This window comes from Notothenia coriiceps, unplaced genomic scaffold (assembly GCF_000735185.1).
Source record: "Notothenia coriiceps isolate Sejong01 unplaced genomic scaffold, NC01 NC01_scaffold00037218, whole genome shotgun sequence".
Classification (NCBI taxonomy): Eukaryota; Metazoa; Chordata; class Actinopteri; order Perciformes; family Nototheniidae; genus Notothenia; species Notothenia coriiceps.
The window spans coordinates 32,119-48,924 of NW_011369919.1; the positions used below are offsets into that span (position 1 = coordinate 32,119).

The 16,806-nt window shown below is 42.1% G+C and overlaps 2 protein-coding genes across 3 annotated transcripts in view; one reads left to right on the top strand and one right to left on the bottom strand.

Moving 5' to 3' along the window:
* The window catches only part of phactr3a (phosphatase and actin regulator 3a), a 34,653-nt gene extending 21,837 nt beyond the window's left edge, over window positions 1–12,816 (top strand). The window contains exons 4-13 of one of the 2 annotated variants that reach the window (XM_010793124.1): window positions 1,831–2,046; window positions 4,034–4,262; window positions 4,695–4,742; window positions 4,881–5,131; window positions 6,201–6,354; window positions 10,548–10,603; window positions 10,975–11,036; window positions 11,159–11,299; window positions 11,640–11,716; window positions 12,209–12,816. In XM_010793124.1, coding sequence (XP_010791426.1) covers window positions 1,831–2,046; window positions 4,034–4,262; window positions 4,695–4,742; window positions 4,881–5,131; window positions 6,201–6,354; window positions 10,548–10,603; window positions 10,975–11,036; window positions 11,159–11,299; window positions 11,640–11,716; window positions 12,209–12,224 — 1,250 coding nt within the window. In that variant the 3' untranslated portion in view covers window positions 12,225–12,816. The remainder of the gene's footprint in view (window positions 1–1,830; window positions 2,047–4,033; window positions 4,263–4,694; window positions 4,743–4,880; window positions 5,132–6,200; window positions 6,355–10,547; window positions 10,604–10,974; window positions 11,037–11,158; window positions 11,300–11,639; window positions 11,717–12,208) is intronic. The other variant, XM_010793125.1, reaches the window with a different exon arrangement.
* A 121-nt stretch (window positions 12,817–12,937) lies between these two features.
* On the bottom strand, window positions 12,938–15,215 carry sycp2 (synaptonemal complex protein 2). Its single transcript, XM_010793126.1, has 5 exons — window positions 15,013–15,215; window positions 14,794–14,852; window positions 13,887–13,965; window positions 13,518–13,574; window positions 12,938–13,310 (listed from the first exon to the last, which is right to left on the bottom strand). The coding sequence occupies exons 1-5, from the start codon at window positions 15,175–15,177 to the stop codon at window positions 13,254–13,256; spliced, it is 417 nt and encodes a 138-aa protein (XP_010791428.1). The 5' UTR covers window positions 15,178–15,215; the 3' UTR covers window positions 12,938–13,253.
* Between the last annotated feature and the right edge of the window lie 1,591 nt (window positions 15,216–16,806).

Sequence of the window (16,806 nt, forward strand, 5' to 3'; positions counted from 1 at the left end):
CATCGTTGAGCCGACGAGGGACTGACTGTCGTAGACGACAGTGGTTTACAAATTCCTAACGTAACTGTAGGATACTCGTCCATTAGTTGACGCCAGTTCTCGGGTCGGAGGGTGAGCCCACACTATTGCGACGCATCAGTTCAGGCTCGGTCGGAGTGCACTATACACGCCACGCGGCTTACAGAGCTACGTACTGCTCATCTCAGTTTGTTTTAGTAGGGAGACACAAATCTACTCTTATTTGTTTTTACAGGTCATAGTTTCTGAGTAAAGTGAAAGTCCCACTATCGTCCTGTAGGGGTTGATCAGTGAGTCTTTTTTAGTCCTGTAAGACACAATCTCAAAGTTTATTTTCTGGAAACTTCAGAGTATATACTTTCGATAGTAGGGACAAAAATCTTACTCTTATTTTGTTTTTGACAGGTCATAGTATCTAGGCGTAGAGTGAGGTCCCCCTATCGTCCTGTGGGTACATTCAGTGAGTCTTTCTGGAGTTCCTTGTAAGACTACATGTCAAAGGTTTCTGGAAACAACCCTGTCCCTTCTATCGGTAATATACTTGAAGTTTCCAGAAAATAAAACTTTGACATGTAGTCTTACAGCGACTAAGAAGCCTCACTTGATCTACCCTACCGCAGCGACGATAGTCGAGGACTTCACTATACTCACTACTGAACATATGACCTATCAACACAGACATACGCACGTAGACACGTTGACACTTGTGTCTCCCTACTATCCGAGTATATACTTCCGACGTTTCCAGAAAATAAAAACTTTGACATGTCAATCTTACAGGGACTAAAAAAGACTCACTGATCACCCCCAGCAGGACGATAGTTGCGGTACCTCACTCTACCTTAGGATGACTATGACGCGCACAGTCAAACACAACAGACACGAGTAGATTGTTTGTCCCTCGTATTGATGTATCCGTTTATCTGAGTTCATGTGTGAAAAGCTTGATTCACATGTGTATGTTGATCCAAACATACTGAGCACACAGATCGCTACTTTTTTAACGTTAGGGAACTGCTGTTTTTTGACATCACTCCAAAACTTCGCTGGCCCGTTAGTGCGCTGCTCTTGTGCCATGGTTACGGATGAATGCACGTCAATAAGTTCCAGTGTATATTTCCCCTTGTCGATGCAGGGGACCACTTCCTTTGCTCTGGTTGATACGTCCCCCTCTATTGCAACAGTGAAGGGGTCTCTGGCAAAGCCCATCATCACCTCTGTGAGCAGAGCAAGTCCATCCAATCGACCGGCAAAGTTCTCTTTCAACCTCGCAATGAAATCTGTCATCACATCCGTGATTTGTGCCGGAGATGTGATGTGTTTGGGGAGCGTCGGAAAATGCAGCATCCGACCCGTGCTCAAGTCGGTCGCGAAAAGGTCTAGCTTGACTTGGATCTGCTCCACAAGATCAATTACCGTTTTGTCTTTGTTTACGCTTCAGAGTTGAGAGAGACATGTTTTAGAGTTGCTATCATAGGACCACCGTTACTAGCACTAGATGCACTTTCAAAAAACGTGCTGCGTTGTGGTTTGGTGGTTTCTATGCAACGCGGAGTGTTGCGTTCATGGTCTGTACTAGTGTAGGAATTCGGCTACGGGAGGCTGGCCACTCGGGAGTTGGTTCTGGGCCGCATCTGGCCCGCGGGCCGCCAGTTGAATAGGCCATGCATGTTTATAAAAGCAGTACATTTTAGAATTGAACATTGTAGAAAAATGTCATCAATAGGGCCAACGCAGCTTGGCAAGACTCTACAGAAAAAACTATTTGACCTCAATGTTGATTTCCTCTTTTCCTTCATTTCTGTTCTACAGCAGTCGCCCCTCCTCAGGACTGTGAACAGGAGGAGGAGAATGTACTATTACCGGATGAGGAGGGGGGCGAGGAGCTGCACCCTGCCGGGGATTTACCTGAGGGGCTGCAAGACGTGGGCGAGCAGACGGAAGAAAGAACAGAGGAAGAGACTCCTACAGGAACGTCCCCACCACAAGTACCTCCAAAACCATTTCACCAGCTGAGTCCAGGCGATGGTGAGTGCAACCTGAATGTAAAAAAACTCCATTACAAGTAAATGTACTGCATTCAGAATACTACTTTAGGACAGAAATAATTGTAGGGAAGTATACAGAAGGCTTCAGAAGTACTCTATCAGTACTCCTGTGACTGGTGGATTATAACACATGATTGAAACTGATACATCAATGTGTATGCGGCATATGACTGTTGCTGTGAATTTAAACCCTTACAGTTTGGTAGATAGGTAAATCTGAAAGGTCTATGATTACGGGTATAAAATAATAAAGTTCTACTTCACAACTGTTTATTTTACCTTTGAAAGATTAGAGAAGTGTCTCTCTCTTTGGTGAACAAACAACTCATTATCATCTGAAACTTAACAAGGAATAAGACACTGTTCAAGAGATCACAAATCAAAAAGGTTACTGGTGAATTCAAATGTATCTATAAATAAACATGACTAATGACATGCTTTGTCAATGGTATGACATGGTATACACTTCCTGTCACTGTGAGCGTGGTCTAAAGAACTTATGTCTTGTTTTGCTAACATTCTATATTTACCCAGATAACAAACATATTTAGTATTGTGAAAATTAAGGATCTGGTGTTCACAGACATTAGTTAATGTTTGCTTTACATTTACATACAGTTACACTCATACTTGTCAACCCTCCCGATTTTCGCGGGAGACTCCCGATTTCATTGCCCTCTCCCGGTTTCCTCCCGGGGTCATATTTCTCCCGCATTTCTCCCGATTTATGACAAAATCAGATTTACACACGACTGTTTCCACTCGGACTTTAATACAGCTACACCATTGTTTGGTTTCCATGGTAACACGTCTCTTTAGTAGCGCGCGCAACTCAAAGTCTGAGAGGGTGAGGCAGATATTCATAGAAAACAGAACAAGAATCGACAACTACTCTACTCTCTGCTCACTCCTTTCCTGTAAAATACAGGTCCAGCCCACACATATGCTCCATCAAGGACGGTGCTACAGGCCGCAAGGCAGTGCACTTACAACTACAATAAGCATGTTAATGTTAATCTAACAGCTCCGGCGATCACCCCCCCCCCCAATTTTGCATTTTGAAATGCTCCCGATTTCTGAGGTCTAAAGGTTGGCAAGTATGGTTACACTCTGTAAGTGTTCCGGAGGCTTAGAGCATTATATCTGCTGTGGTGGGTCAGGGTGACTCGACACATTATTTACTGTGTAGTAGAACAAATCGTACTTTTGGTACAGATACGTTGTTTGAAAGCCAAAGTTGAAGTAACTCAGGTTCATCTAGACTCCTATGCCCATACCGACTAGGTCAAGCCAAACTTTTAGACATTAAATAAGGAACATACATGCTGTAGATACAGTGCAGAGGACAGGTTGGCAAAGCCGTTAGTGCTCTAATTTCTTCAAACTCCAGATGTGTAGTCAAGTGTACTGAGAACTTTATATTCCCATAAAAGACGCCCATCAACCCAGCTACAAACTGTTCTGTCTGCTGCCGTCTGGCAGGCGGTACCACAGCATCAGGACTAAAACCACCAGACTCAGGGACAGTTTCATCCCACCGGCCATAAGAATGTTAAACACCTGAACTTTTGAAACAACATCCATAACATTCATCTATTTGCAACTCATATATATCATATATATCAATATTCCAATTACTGTATATAGACTATTCTGCACAGTTTCTATCATATTCTGTTTCTATTATATTCTATTTGATTTGATTTACTTGCACTATTATCTGTTTTATTGTGTTGCATTGTCGGAGGAGGAGCCTGTGACCTAAGAATTTCATTGTCATGACTACACTGTAGCTATACGCACACATGACAACAAAAGCCTTGAAACCCTGAAGTATACATGTAAATGTGCTTCCCAAAGCTCAGTTCAGTATCAGTGAGATCCACTTCAGCTCCCATGAGCCTGAAGATATGAGGTTATGAGGAAATTGAAGAATTGTTCGTATTTCTGCTCCCCCTCCCTTTCAGATTCAGGCCCTGCGTCGCTCCCCACCCACCTGCCCAACTCCTACCTCCCCAAGGAGCCTCCGCCCAGGGCCACAGAGAGCATGGTCTCAATGACCCTACCGCTACGAGGCCACCTAGCCAACAGCTCAGGGTCACCACATATAGGCAATATGATGCATCCTCCCATGCCTCCTAGCTGCATTATGGAGGAGCTGCAGAGAGCCTTTGCTTCCAAGAACAGACAGGAGAGGTGAGTCCTCAGGCTGACCAATAACATCTGATCATGTTATCGACTTCTCTCAGTCACTGGGACTGGGAAGAACAAATGTTGGTTTGTTTCTGGTGTGCTGGCTGTGGTGACTATAATGTACTTTGCTGACAATTCTTACATTCCTGAAAATACAACCATATGTTTACATTTTCCCGAATGAATTAAAGAAAATGTTTACCCCCCAAAACCCACACGTTCCACTAACAGTAACACATTTTTTTCTTTTTTGAAAAGTCTTAAATGAATAAAATTAAATGGAGGGTTTAACCACTGCACAACTCTACAACATATTACAACCTCCCACACAACCCGTGCAATATAATCAGGCGTGAGACTATTTATGTGTGTTTTTTTCTTTAAAGTTTGTTGTTGTTGAACACATCTCTTTTTTTGGATTCTTCATTAACCAAGGCATGTGAGAAAAACAAAGTTTTCTACAAGAATTCCAGGTGACACAGGGTGAGCAGTTTGGTGGTGGAGTATTCCTTTAAATATTGCTTTGTAGGGTGGCACCATTAAAATATTCTACATTTCAGACGTTTGCTCCCCCTGTCCTCCACATTAATCCGACATGTACCCTCCTCTGTGCCCCCTCAGTGTCCATGAAGGGTGTGAGCAGGCCTCACCCCCCAGGCTGTGGTGCTCAGACGGACGGCTCTCTCGCTCCTGCAGCTCTGAGAACCAGCGCACTTTAACCTTCGGGGGCTGTGTGGGAGGAGGAAGAGGGTCCGACTGGCCCAAGAAGGAGGCGGAGGAGAATAAGGAGAACATGCGGCTGGACCAGTGCTTCTCCAACACCTCAGGCCTCCCCAACGACCTGGAAGAATGGAATGACTCCGTAATCTCTGGTGGGTTTAAGAGCTTAAAGGTTTACAATGCAGTCTGAAGCATCTCCACATTCACACTTTCTTTTGATTTGATTATGTAGTTTACATATTGGATTTTAAATTAAACAATGGCTGTGAGGTTAAAGTGTTGACAATCGCTTACATTTGAATGTGCTCACATCGATACTGGGAGATCAGTTTAGGAAATGTAGCTCCGTCATCGTCCTACAGCTCTCCTTTCCTGAATCCTACGTGTACCCTGGTTTGCTGTCGCAGCAGTTTGGGAAATTTAGTTTAAAACATTTTGTTCTGCTATTCCACAATGTAAAGCTGAACCAATTTATGTTTTTCAATAACTATAGGTGAAATAACTAATATAAAAGGGTCTGCTCGTAGTTAAAAACCCAGAGATATTAAGTGAATTTCAGCTCATTGTTTATGTATTATAAAAATGTATCTTAAACTGCACTGTAACTTTTATCCATGTATTTTTTCTTTTAATGTTTCTTTTATTATCTTTTCTTTTTAATGACTGATTTTAAATGCCATTTTCTTAATGTCTTTCATTTATTGTAAAGCACTTTGAATTGCCTTGTGTTGAAAGGTGCTATATAAATAAACTTGCCTTGCCTTGCCTAATATGTTTTTCAACGTTCTATTTTGTTCAATCAAATGAATTAAATAGGCTTTGAAACTATATTTTTGAACAACTGTGTTCGACCCAAAGCTTCTTACTATTCAATTGGATATAGTGCTCAAATATACCGATAGTAATTTGTAATTTAATATTTGAATGGGGCAGAAGTCTGGTTTGCACGGTTGGTAATCCAGATGTAGCAGTTACATATGAAAAGGAATCATTTCATACAGCCTGATAGATATGAATTGATGAGATGTCAGAAGTACCTTTAAAGTTATCACTTTAGTTAGTCATTTGAAATCAAATGTGCTGCAATACAGAGCAAATTGAACAGATTTTCCATAAATGTAATATATTAAACTGGAAACAGACACTAGGATTCTTAGTAGAACATAAAAAGGGTTTAATAAGTATGTTTTCTGTGTATTCATCTTTGTTTGTGTGGTTCAGGCACACTTCCTCGCAGGCTAAGGAAGGAGTTGCTGGCTGTCAAACTACGAAACAGGCCCAGCAAGCAGGAGTTGGAAGACAGGAACATCTTCCCAGCCAGGAGCGACCAGGAGCGCCAGGACATTCGCCAGCAGATCGAGATGAAACTAGCCAAGTAAGAAATTCAACTTTTCCTACGTTGCCATCTGAGTATAAGTGTTGTACATATTAAACTTGACAAATATATCAGTCCCATAAATTATCTTCGTCCTCTCCTAAATAATATCTATCTGCAGTTAGGCAGTGTAACGATGCAATCCCATGACAGATGTAGGCAATGCTTTGCTGGGTAAACGGTATGCTTAATTGCGTTTATATATCAACCACCAGTAGGCGGAGGAGAGATAGAATATCTGTTCTAAAGGGATTATGTGATTGTTTTGCCCAGACTTGATTTATTTAGTGTAATCTACTGCTGCTGCTCTGAGGTCTGTTTGAGTGTAACTCTCTGGCCGAATCTTCATATTGGGAAGCTTCTCTATTAAATTCCAGAAAAACACTCAACCACTAAAACTGACAAGAATCCCAATGGGAGGAAATTATATATCTTATCAAACTATTAGGCGGCCAGTTGGAGTAAAGTGCTTTGGCGCAAGGAATACACATGTTCAGAGTACTTTTCTGGATGCTCTCAAAAGCATCTGCTTCTAGGAAATCCTCCTGCAAGACGGACCGCAGATGTTTGTTTGTACCCGCCAGGATATTAATAGAACAACTGGCTTTTGTAACACAACTGCAGAACTTAATGGGAAAACCGACATCAGAAGTCTCGTGAGTGAATGTTTCACAAGACCTAGGTGTTTTTAACACCAGCATATCAAACAGGGGCCAACCACAGCGTTACATAACCTGCTGTGCAAAAACTCGCAAACAGGCACAAATACCACCCACACTTTCTAGAGAACGAGATGTATCGTCTGTCTGTGAGACAACCACGAATACTGCTTCACAGATCTATTCACTGGAAGAACATTTTTGGGTTATTTGTGAATTGTATAAGTGTTCACAACAAACTGCTTATATGGAGAATGAGGATGGAGCACACCGCGCATAATAGACAGCAGGGTCTGTGTTTTGAAGACAGAGGCTCCACTTGTGGCACAGCAGTGAGAGAAGCTGCTGGTTACATAAGGTCGTGTTTCTACAGAGCAGCGAGTTCACTTGATCATGAACCCATTTTCTTTCTTTATAGCAGTTTTTGATTTTAGAATAATACAGAAAAAAGAATGATCTTAGGAGAACCAAAATGGGCTCTAGAGGCAGTTTCATTTTTGTGTTTCATCCTGACGTTGAGAAAATCCTTTGCTCCATGAATTCAGAGGCATGTGTTAAATGTAATGTAAAAGGCTTCTGGCGTTGTTGTTATCTGTGAAGCACTAGCGCTCTTAACAACTTACATTTAAATATGATTTTAAACAGTGTCAGAAATATGCAAGAGAATGCCTTTTTATCCTACTGTACAGTATATGCATACATTAAAAGCATACTGCACCACTTTGGGAGGAAATCCTGGCTAAAAATAGCTCCAAATGGTACGGAGGAGGACAAATCTAATTTCCCCTGGGCATTCATACTGAAAGACAAAACAATCCATCACACCCTCCTCTGGATTTGCTCCAGGTAACTCCCACAATAGATTCTGCCGCCCTTTTTCGCATCCTGTCTGCATCTCGCAATGAAGACCTACTGTTGCATTTCTTGCCGATCAAGCAGAAACTGCCATCAGGTATTATGGCAGATAACGACATCTTGTCTGTCCATTGTGTCGGTGACAGATGACCTTTCTATCTTTAGAGACTCCCGGCCAGGCGATTGTGCTGCAGCCGCACTCTGCTGTTTCTATTCTTAGCTCCTGACTCTGTTCAATAATGCATCTCCCCATGCTCGCCTTTCTCTCCACAATGTGTTGTCAGGGACTTATACCAGCAGATATAGCGGGGGTGGTGGAGCCTGGGGGGGGGGCTGCTACTGTACTTAAAGGAAGAAAAACTGGAAATGGCCATTTGTGTCTCCTTGCAGTCGGTAGATGAAATAAAAGGACAGACTGAGAGCCTCTGCCACCCACTCGTTTCTTTTCTATTCCTTTGTTTGGATTTGTCATCCCTCCCGTGGAGGACAGAGTTAGATTTTCTTTTGTAATTAATTTTTTTGTTTTTCCGAGTGGGAAATGGGAACCCTCATGCCAACAGGCGTTTATGCGTCATCATGGGGGATACCTTTCAAAATCTTATTATGAAATATCCTAGACCCAAATGTGGAAAGCAGTAGGTTCTGGTGATCTCATTATCAATACATCAACTATCTCCTGTCACCCAAGAGCAGAAAAGTGATAAGGTTTGTGATTATTGTGTCTGACAAAGGACATGTGACTATGTGACCAAAATAGTGTTTTGTATTCGCAGCGATCTCTGATTTATTCGGCTCCGCGCCATAGAGATGGTGTGATGCTATAAATAGCTGGAGACTCTCTGTAAAGCACATACAGCTCTGTGTGCAGTCCTGAACTCCCCATTAGTCTGTTGCTAGGGAAAAGCAAGAATCTCTGCGAGGAGATGCTATTGTCTCAAGGATACCAAGTGTTGTTGCTTAGCAACTCCGCGGCCAGGTCAATAATACAGTGGCTGGTCGTATTCGCTGGGGTTTTGAAAGTGATTTTCCGTGTCATCTGTTTGAAATGTAATACTGTAAGAGCTTTGGAAACACTTTGTCTATTGGTTAGTTTAGCGGAGAGTCGTGAAGCGAAAGAGTCGTCGTATTGAGCCGTTCCCCGCCTCATGACATTTTATGATAGAAGCATAAAACGTGGGTAATTTGATCTAAAACTGCTATAATAAAAAAGGGGAACCTCCCAGAGAAGGATGATAAAAAGCAAGAAGAAAGACATGGATCAAACACCTGCTTACTGACCATGAGACTGAAATGGCTCTGGACCACCCTCTGTTAGTGCTACATTTGTTATCTTATTTCTCAGAGGGGAGTACAAATATTGCCTTGTTCCTCATGTTATTCTGGGATGTCTCGTCACATGTGTATTAATTAACACAGACCTGATTGCTCTTGTACTCATTACTGTATAAATATCTACAAGTGTAATTGTCACACAGCTCTCTTTCCTCTGCCAATGTTGTTATGTTAAAAACTAATCTTAAAAGCTTATACATGATGCAGTTTAGTAGTGAGGCATTTTCTGTTTTGATGGAGTTTTCTGTGGTTTGGAATTTGTTCAAGTCCCACTTTAAGGCCAACATAATTGAATTAGCTTGTCAGTGCCCATCGTGCCAGTGGTACACAGAGACACGCACTGGGCCACGTGCTTTGTGGGCATCCAGGTCTCAGTCTGTGTGACCTAACTTTGATCTTTCACAGGACAGATCAACAAAGTGTCCGGTGTTATCTTGGGTGAAGGCATAGAGAGCCCTGCTGAGTGGCGGCATTCTGCCCTCTCTGTCCTTTCCACCCCTGGAGGTGTGCTGTGTGGGGCGTGCCACATGCTGTCGGGCTGAGCCCTGTTGTGCAGCTTACATTTATTATTTATACAAAGTATGAATAGTTCACACGCACAGGGGACTCCGGGAAAACATTTGATTTGGAGACCTTTCGGATGCTTTGATGGTGAAGGAACACGACAGCCTGAAATTAATGGGCTATGTAAGTGTGATCTGAAAGGCTTAACATAGACATTAGAATACAGAAGAATATCAGATCGTAAAATAGGCTATCACATATTCCCTGTTGAAAAATATTATTTATTTCTTTGCAAGAACTGGGGGTTACGTGACCAGAAACAAGATGAGCTGTAGTAACAACGTGGGTATATAATGTGTGCCAGTAGCCCAGTGTACACAGGAGGATGCTGGGGATGCCGTGAGTAGCAACCTGCTAGGCTCCGCCTCCTCCTCATTATGCATGCAGTTACCGGGGAAACTAGGGGAGTCTCGCGCCGGCAGCCCGTCACGACTCACTTCAAAAGCTCCTGTAGTCTGTGTCGGATAGTAGAGAGCCCGAGCTGCTGCTGCGGAGTACATTTATCGCAATACAGCAGCTGCAACCGAGATACAGCACCTTGAAAACGAGAAGCAATCTGGTGGGGGATTCTCAAAAAGGAGAATTGCGCTTCTTCACTATTCCAGATGTGGGGAGCGCCTCTGCCGAAGCACCACAGCCGGGGTTTGGATGCAAGATGGAGACATAGGGGATTCCTCTCGAGAACGCGCACAGTGAAGAAGCTACAGCCAGTTTACAGAGGGAGAGCAGCGGGGCTGTGCAGGGAAAAATGGTTCAAAACGTGGTTTTGGTGTTTCTCCGCAGGAGGCTGAGCCAGAGACCGAATGTGGAGGAGCTGGAGGGTCGGAACATCCTGAAACGTAAGATTAACACTTGAATGTCTGTCTCCAAACTGACATCACCGCCCCGGAATAATAATATTTACTAAATACATATGGACAAGCCATGATGAAAAACACAGGGCAAGATAATGCATTAGTGATAGCACAGATCGTCCAGTGTACATTATTCAGGAGCAGGAGATCGCCTGAGTGCACATCTATAGCAACTGCAGCTGTACACTCTGGATATGCAAACTTTATATGAATTACATATTTCTACACTAGTTTAATTACATTATGGGCATTTAATCTATCTTTGTTCATTTTTTGACCTAATGCCCTGCTGTGTTTTAAATGGTTTACTTACTGATATATTTACATTCCTTATTTGTCTGGTTGTTTTTTTCCAGAGAGGAACGACCAGACAGAGCAAGAGGAGAGGAGGGAGATCAAGCAGAGGCTAAACAGAAAGGTACAAAACTGCGTGATTTTGTATTCTCCCTATATATTCAAATGAGTTTCTGATTACAGCAAAACATGGGGACTCCTATCATCGGCTTGTTCTTAATGTTTATCCAATTTCTTGTGTTTCAGCTAAACCAGCGGCCTACAGTAGACGAATTGCGAGACAGAAAGATTCTGATCCGCTTCAGTGACTATGTGGAGGTGGCCAAAGCTCAGGACTATGACAGGAGAGCAGACAAGCCCTGGACTCGGCTCTCGGCAGCAGACAAGGTGTGTATACTGTGGAGCAAAGAGTAATGAATACTTAGTAACAGTAAACAAATAACAGCTACTGACCTGCAAACAATAACTTGGACTGATCCCTAAATCAAGTTCACTACTTAGCGCCTTGTGATTAGAACATTCCCAAATTCTTCTGATACTTTCATCGTCAAAATGACTGCTATGGCTTGTTGTTGTTATTTAGCTTATCACACCAACACACCTGTTCTCTTTAGATTTTCTTTGGTTGATTATATTTCCTTTTCTCCTGCTGTTGTTTTGCTCTCCAGAGGATGGAGCCCCACAAAGGCTCAGGGATGCTAACACTTTTTCTTTCTCTTTCCCAAAGGCTGCCATCCGAAAGGAGCTGAACGAGTTCAAAAGCACCGAGATGGAAGTGCACGCCTCAAGCAAACACCTAACGAGGTCAGTATTGTGAAATATATGTCTGTACGTAGTCTGTGTTTTGGCAAATGCATGCATGTTGTTCTATTCTGGGCCACAGCGGTCTATTTTTAGCCCCCCTTGCTCACCAAGAGGAGCTAAAGATAGATGGGAGTGCTTGTAAAATGGGGAAGGGGGGGGCGGTGGGAGTCATTGTCCTTCTGGAGAGCTTGTACTGCCAAGCAGAGAGAAATGATTTTTTTTAAAAGCCACGGCGTCCTTGGCTAAGCTTGTTAGGAAAGCGGGGGTCTTTGCTGCGAGTTGTAAAAGTGATCCAAGGGGGGGGGGGCGGCTGGATGCGAGAACGTGACCATTCCCTGCACACATTTAATGATCGCGCTAAAAATAGCCTCACTGATCTGATTAATAGCTGGTATGATAGCTGGCTGTGCGCAGAGACAAAGGCACCCTCTGTTCTCACAATGTGTACTTCTCCCCTTCACACTCGACTTATCTGCATGTTTGTCTCTCCAGGTTCCACCGACCGTGAAGCGAGGACTTTCTTCTGTGAAGAAATGCTGAGCTTGTTAATTTCCTGGACAGTTTAAAGAGCCTGGAGCCTTTTTGTCTTCAGCGGTTCTTTAACATTCTTCCAGCACCCTTGACTGTCATATCACGTGAATGACAGCCCGGGTGTGGGAGAGAAGATGACGGTAATGTTTGCGGCAGTGTGTCCTGGAGACTACTGAATGTCGCCACATGGAAGCTGGCTGGTTGGAGGAAGACTGGTGGAGCCTCTGCCTCTCTGGATAAGAGCGGAGGGAAAATAACAATCTTGTCATTCAGTCAGTGTTGTTTTTTGTACTATTTGATGGACTCCTTTGACAAGGCGCTGTGAACCCGTGTAGTGGGAGGAAGTTGTGCATGTGACCAGCTTCACCTTTTCTTAACTGATGAAATAATGTGTCACTTGGACTGTGTAAAGACTGTGCAGTCTGGGGGAGGTGGGATTGGGGATGAATTTGATATCAACTGTACATACAGTATGTCAATCTGAATGGGACGTCAATGTCTTCACTGAAAAGAGAAATACCTTTGTAAGCACTACTTGTCTTCAAAATACAAGGTCTTTTTATAAAAAATAATGGTTTTATCTCATTATTTCCAACAGTTTTATTCTCAATCAAGAATTGTGTTGAAGAGGTATTTACAAACAAATTATAGGTTTAACAATTTTATTTTTTCCAGTAGTTAACTTCCTTACATAAATATATCAGGAATTTGTTTTAAAAACATCACAGAGTAGAAACAACTCAATGTTTACTTTCAAGAACACTAAAATGATTAAAACATTTCGTCAGGTGATACATATTAGAATAAAATAACATTACCAATAAAAACAAACATTGAGCAACAATGCATCAAGGTCAGAATAAATTAGAGACATCCACATGGAATAAAATCAGAACCTGGAACAATCAACACTTTTAAATTACACAGCGCGCAGTGTGCATGAGGCGGTGTAATACACAACCTTGTTTACAGTGCAGGATGGTCTTCAGCTCAACATATGGCTCTATCAGGGGAAAAACAAAGCATGCAGGCCTCTCTTCACACTCTTGATCTCCCCGTCTTGCTGCAAAAAGGTAAACAAGCACAAAGAAGACAGTTCATTTGATGCCTTACACAACATGATCTGAATCATAACTCATCTCAAGTCTGTGTGTGTTGTACAGGCTTTCAAATGAGCAGTGTTACTGCTGACAGAGTGAAGGACACAAAAGGAAAAGCCAGAGTAAACGTTTTGCTCTAATCCTCGCTGAATGGTCACATGTCCACTCACCATCTCGCTGAGGAGTCTGTCCTGAACTGACTTCATGTCTTTCCTTATCAGGCACATCTGATGGCAGGCAGAGCAGCAACGATTCAGAGGTGGTAACAGAATATGACAGTCAGGACAAGCAGGGGACAAGTTGACACATGAGACAATGACATAAGCGAAATTCTATTAAGGCTACTCAGCGAAAAATCCTTGGAAAGACAGGTTGACGGATAGAGGTGACACAAGCTCTATTTAAAAAACAATAAAGAAAGTTCAACTATGATTGAAAATTCTTCATATGCCACCAAAAGTCTTGATTTATACATCTATTAATGGAGTCTAACACTTGGACAACACAATGGCGCACATATTAGATGTGAAGGTTTTAACCTGGGATGTGAATATTCTCTCCTCATACTCCAAGCTGTGGCACACGTTACTCTGGAGGGCCGTCTTCAGGGTCTCATTGCTGGAAAGAGTGACACACAACCGCATGAGGGAGAGGCAAAGTAAAAACAAGTAAATGTAAAATGTGGTTTACTTTACACAGTGACAGTTCATGGTAATTCAAATTGCTTTAAAGATATACTTGATGTGCTGTTTTTCATGATATGTTTTTCATGATATGCCTTAAAAAGCACCATTGGCTCCCTTTCAAATATGACACTTACTCTCTCTGAACAATGGTGGCAGTAAGATAAGAGGGAACTGAGATACTTGACTGTTATATGGACAGAAGGAACAATGCATGGATACAAATCAGAAACTGCGTATGATGAGGAAAGTCAGACTTCATTTTGTCCAGTGAAACAATGTTGGAATCTTAATTATCTTATATATATTCATTTTTAGAAATGCTGATTGGATCATAAGTGCTGATTAAAGCATAGAGAGGAGAGGTATGTTCATGAACCTGGATCGCTCCATGGTAACACAAAAAGTCCTGTTGTGGCCATTCTCTTGTAAAGGTCACAATGAACTTATATTATGTGAAAGCCATTTGCTTTGACCGTGAGAAATCTGGGTATAACAAGGCCAATTCCAGTCCGGTCAGCGGTGCCTGGCTGGATAATGGCAAGGAAAAGCTTGCTGAACAAACATAAGTGAACTCAGCTTAGTCATATGAAGAAAGTCTGGTCACATCCCTCTGAAAAGTAGGTTATCTTAAGCCTGAGGAAGAATTTGTTTTGCAAGCCTTTTAATCCATGTTGTTACACGGAATAAACAAGTGTGTAGGGCAACACACACACACACACACACGCACACACACACACATAAAGAGAGGCCTAACTTTCACCTCGTGGTTTCCCGCTCCTGGTAAGAATGGAAAGCAACAGCCTGCTTTTTCCAATACACCTGTGAGAGAACAGAGACCGAACACTGATCAAATCAACATCGAAAACACGTCACAATTAATGACAATTTCATTAACGAGTAGTTTAATAGTTTGAGTTTATTTTGGCAATATTTCTTTAAAAATTATTTTCCAAAAAGTCAAAACGTGAGAGAGACACACAGTCAGGTCTTTCTCCATGCTTTTAAGCACAGTGTCATTCTTCTCCAGTTTGTTGATCTCGTCCAGCAGGACCTTCTGAACCTGCTCCAGCCTCTGAGTCCTGCACACAGGAGAGAGCATTAACCAGTGGAAGTGGAAATCTAAAATATAACACAGACCATACATACAATGTGTTTACAGGCCGCAGGGAGGCAGAGTACTGTAGACTTAAAGCCCATCAAATGCACAAATGATTACGTTAAGTACTAACAGAGTATACTAAGAACCGTTTAGCGAAATGAATACTAACTGTACTCATTTCCTCTAAGAACTACATCAAACTAGCTTCCAAAATAAGCTATATCTTCATTATGTTGCAATGTATTAGCCACAGAGCCAGCCCGACCCATTAAGCGACATAAGCGGCCGCTTAGGGCCCCGCAGCCACTAAGGGGCCCCCTAGCACAAAAAAAAGGAAAATAAGCTCAGTACACCGTCGCCGTGATAAGTATGTTTAATTAATTTTGTTAATATGCCTAGATTGCCTACTCTCAAAGTAATGTATTATATTATTGAGTCAATAATATAATACATTAATCCTGCTTTACCTGAACCTCATCATGACACTAGAGAGGACGGCAGGATTGTAATTTCCCGTGTTCAGTGAATGCAACAGAGGCAAGGCACCAGACCAGTTGAATGGAAATAAACATCTGTCTTATTGGCTGAGAGGTACCTATCCTGTGAGCTGTGACAATGTTTAAAATAAACTGTCAGTCGGACTCAGAGTTTTTGAAGATGGACATAAGAGAACATTTTCTTAAAAAAGACGACAATTCTCAAGTGGTGGCTCACAAAACAACCCCAGAGCCAAGCCAGGTAAACCAGGTATGTAAATGTTAGTAAACTTCCAAATTATGCGAACATGTAAGCAAAGCATAAATTACAGTTACGTTGACGTTACTTTGAATCGCGGGGGTAAACTAAACCGTTAGCAAGTAGCTATAGCTAGCCAGATATATTAAATAAACACTTTGTCATACAATCTAAATGTAATGTTTTTTAGCGTTGCCTGGTGATTTCAAAGAAAGCTCTCTGGAAAATGTTGACTTTGACATGAAGCTAGAAGCTACCTTACAGTACACAGTTGATCATGAGTTCTGTCAGTTAAAGTGTTTCATAGTTAGCTTAGCTAAGCATCAACCTAGCACTGAAATATATGGATGTTATGTGACAGTATTTCTGAGAAAAAGTCAGCTGAAATGGTGGTATAGTCGCCACTGCTTTACATGTCAACAGCATGTTTGAATGTATTTGCAGCAGTAAATGTGGCTGTTTGGCCAGTGACGTTGCCATAACAACACCTGAATTTAAATGTGCAACCTCTTTTTGTGACAGATTTTTGCATGAAATTATAATTCTTCTGACTGATATTCCTATTGACAGCTAGTTTCTATGTGAACATTATGAAATGGACAGCCAGAGAATAAATGAAAAACAGTTATGAAATACTATATGACAAAACAAGAATGCAGTTTAAAAGGGGAGTGATTTGTAAAATATCCATACAGAAAAATCTGTTTACAGTTCTGTTTTATATGGGTGTTGAGATGTATCCATAGATCTCTTAATTAATTTTTGCTCTCAAAGTGCACCAGATTGATGCTTTTGACTTCAATATTTTTTTAAAATCGTCCCGGGGGAGCATGCCCCCGGACCCCTCCCCAAGCCAAAGCTCGCTTAGGGCCCCCAAAAGTCTAGGGCCGGCCCTGAACAGACCCCTTAAACAGACATTTCTAACTCGTTTCTTTCCTT

Bases quoted from the DNA above. Each gene is read 5' to 3' on its own strand.
- sycp2 (XM_010793126.1), bottom strand. From the start codon at position 15,177: ATGTATGGTCTGTGTTATATTTTAGATTTCCACTTCCACTGGTTAATG. The intron at 13,966-14,793 runs GTGAAAGTTAGG...CACTCTTTCCAG, and splicing joins CAGGAGCGGGAAACCACGAG to CAATGAGACCCTGAAGACGG. The intron at 13,311-13,517 runs GTGAGTGGACAT...ACCTTTTTGCAG, and splicing joins ACAGACTCCTCAGCGAGATG to CAAGACGGGGAGATCAAGAG.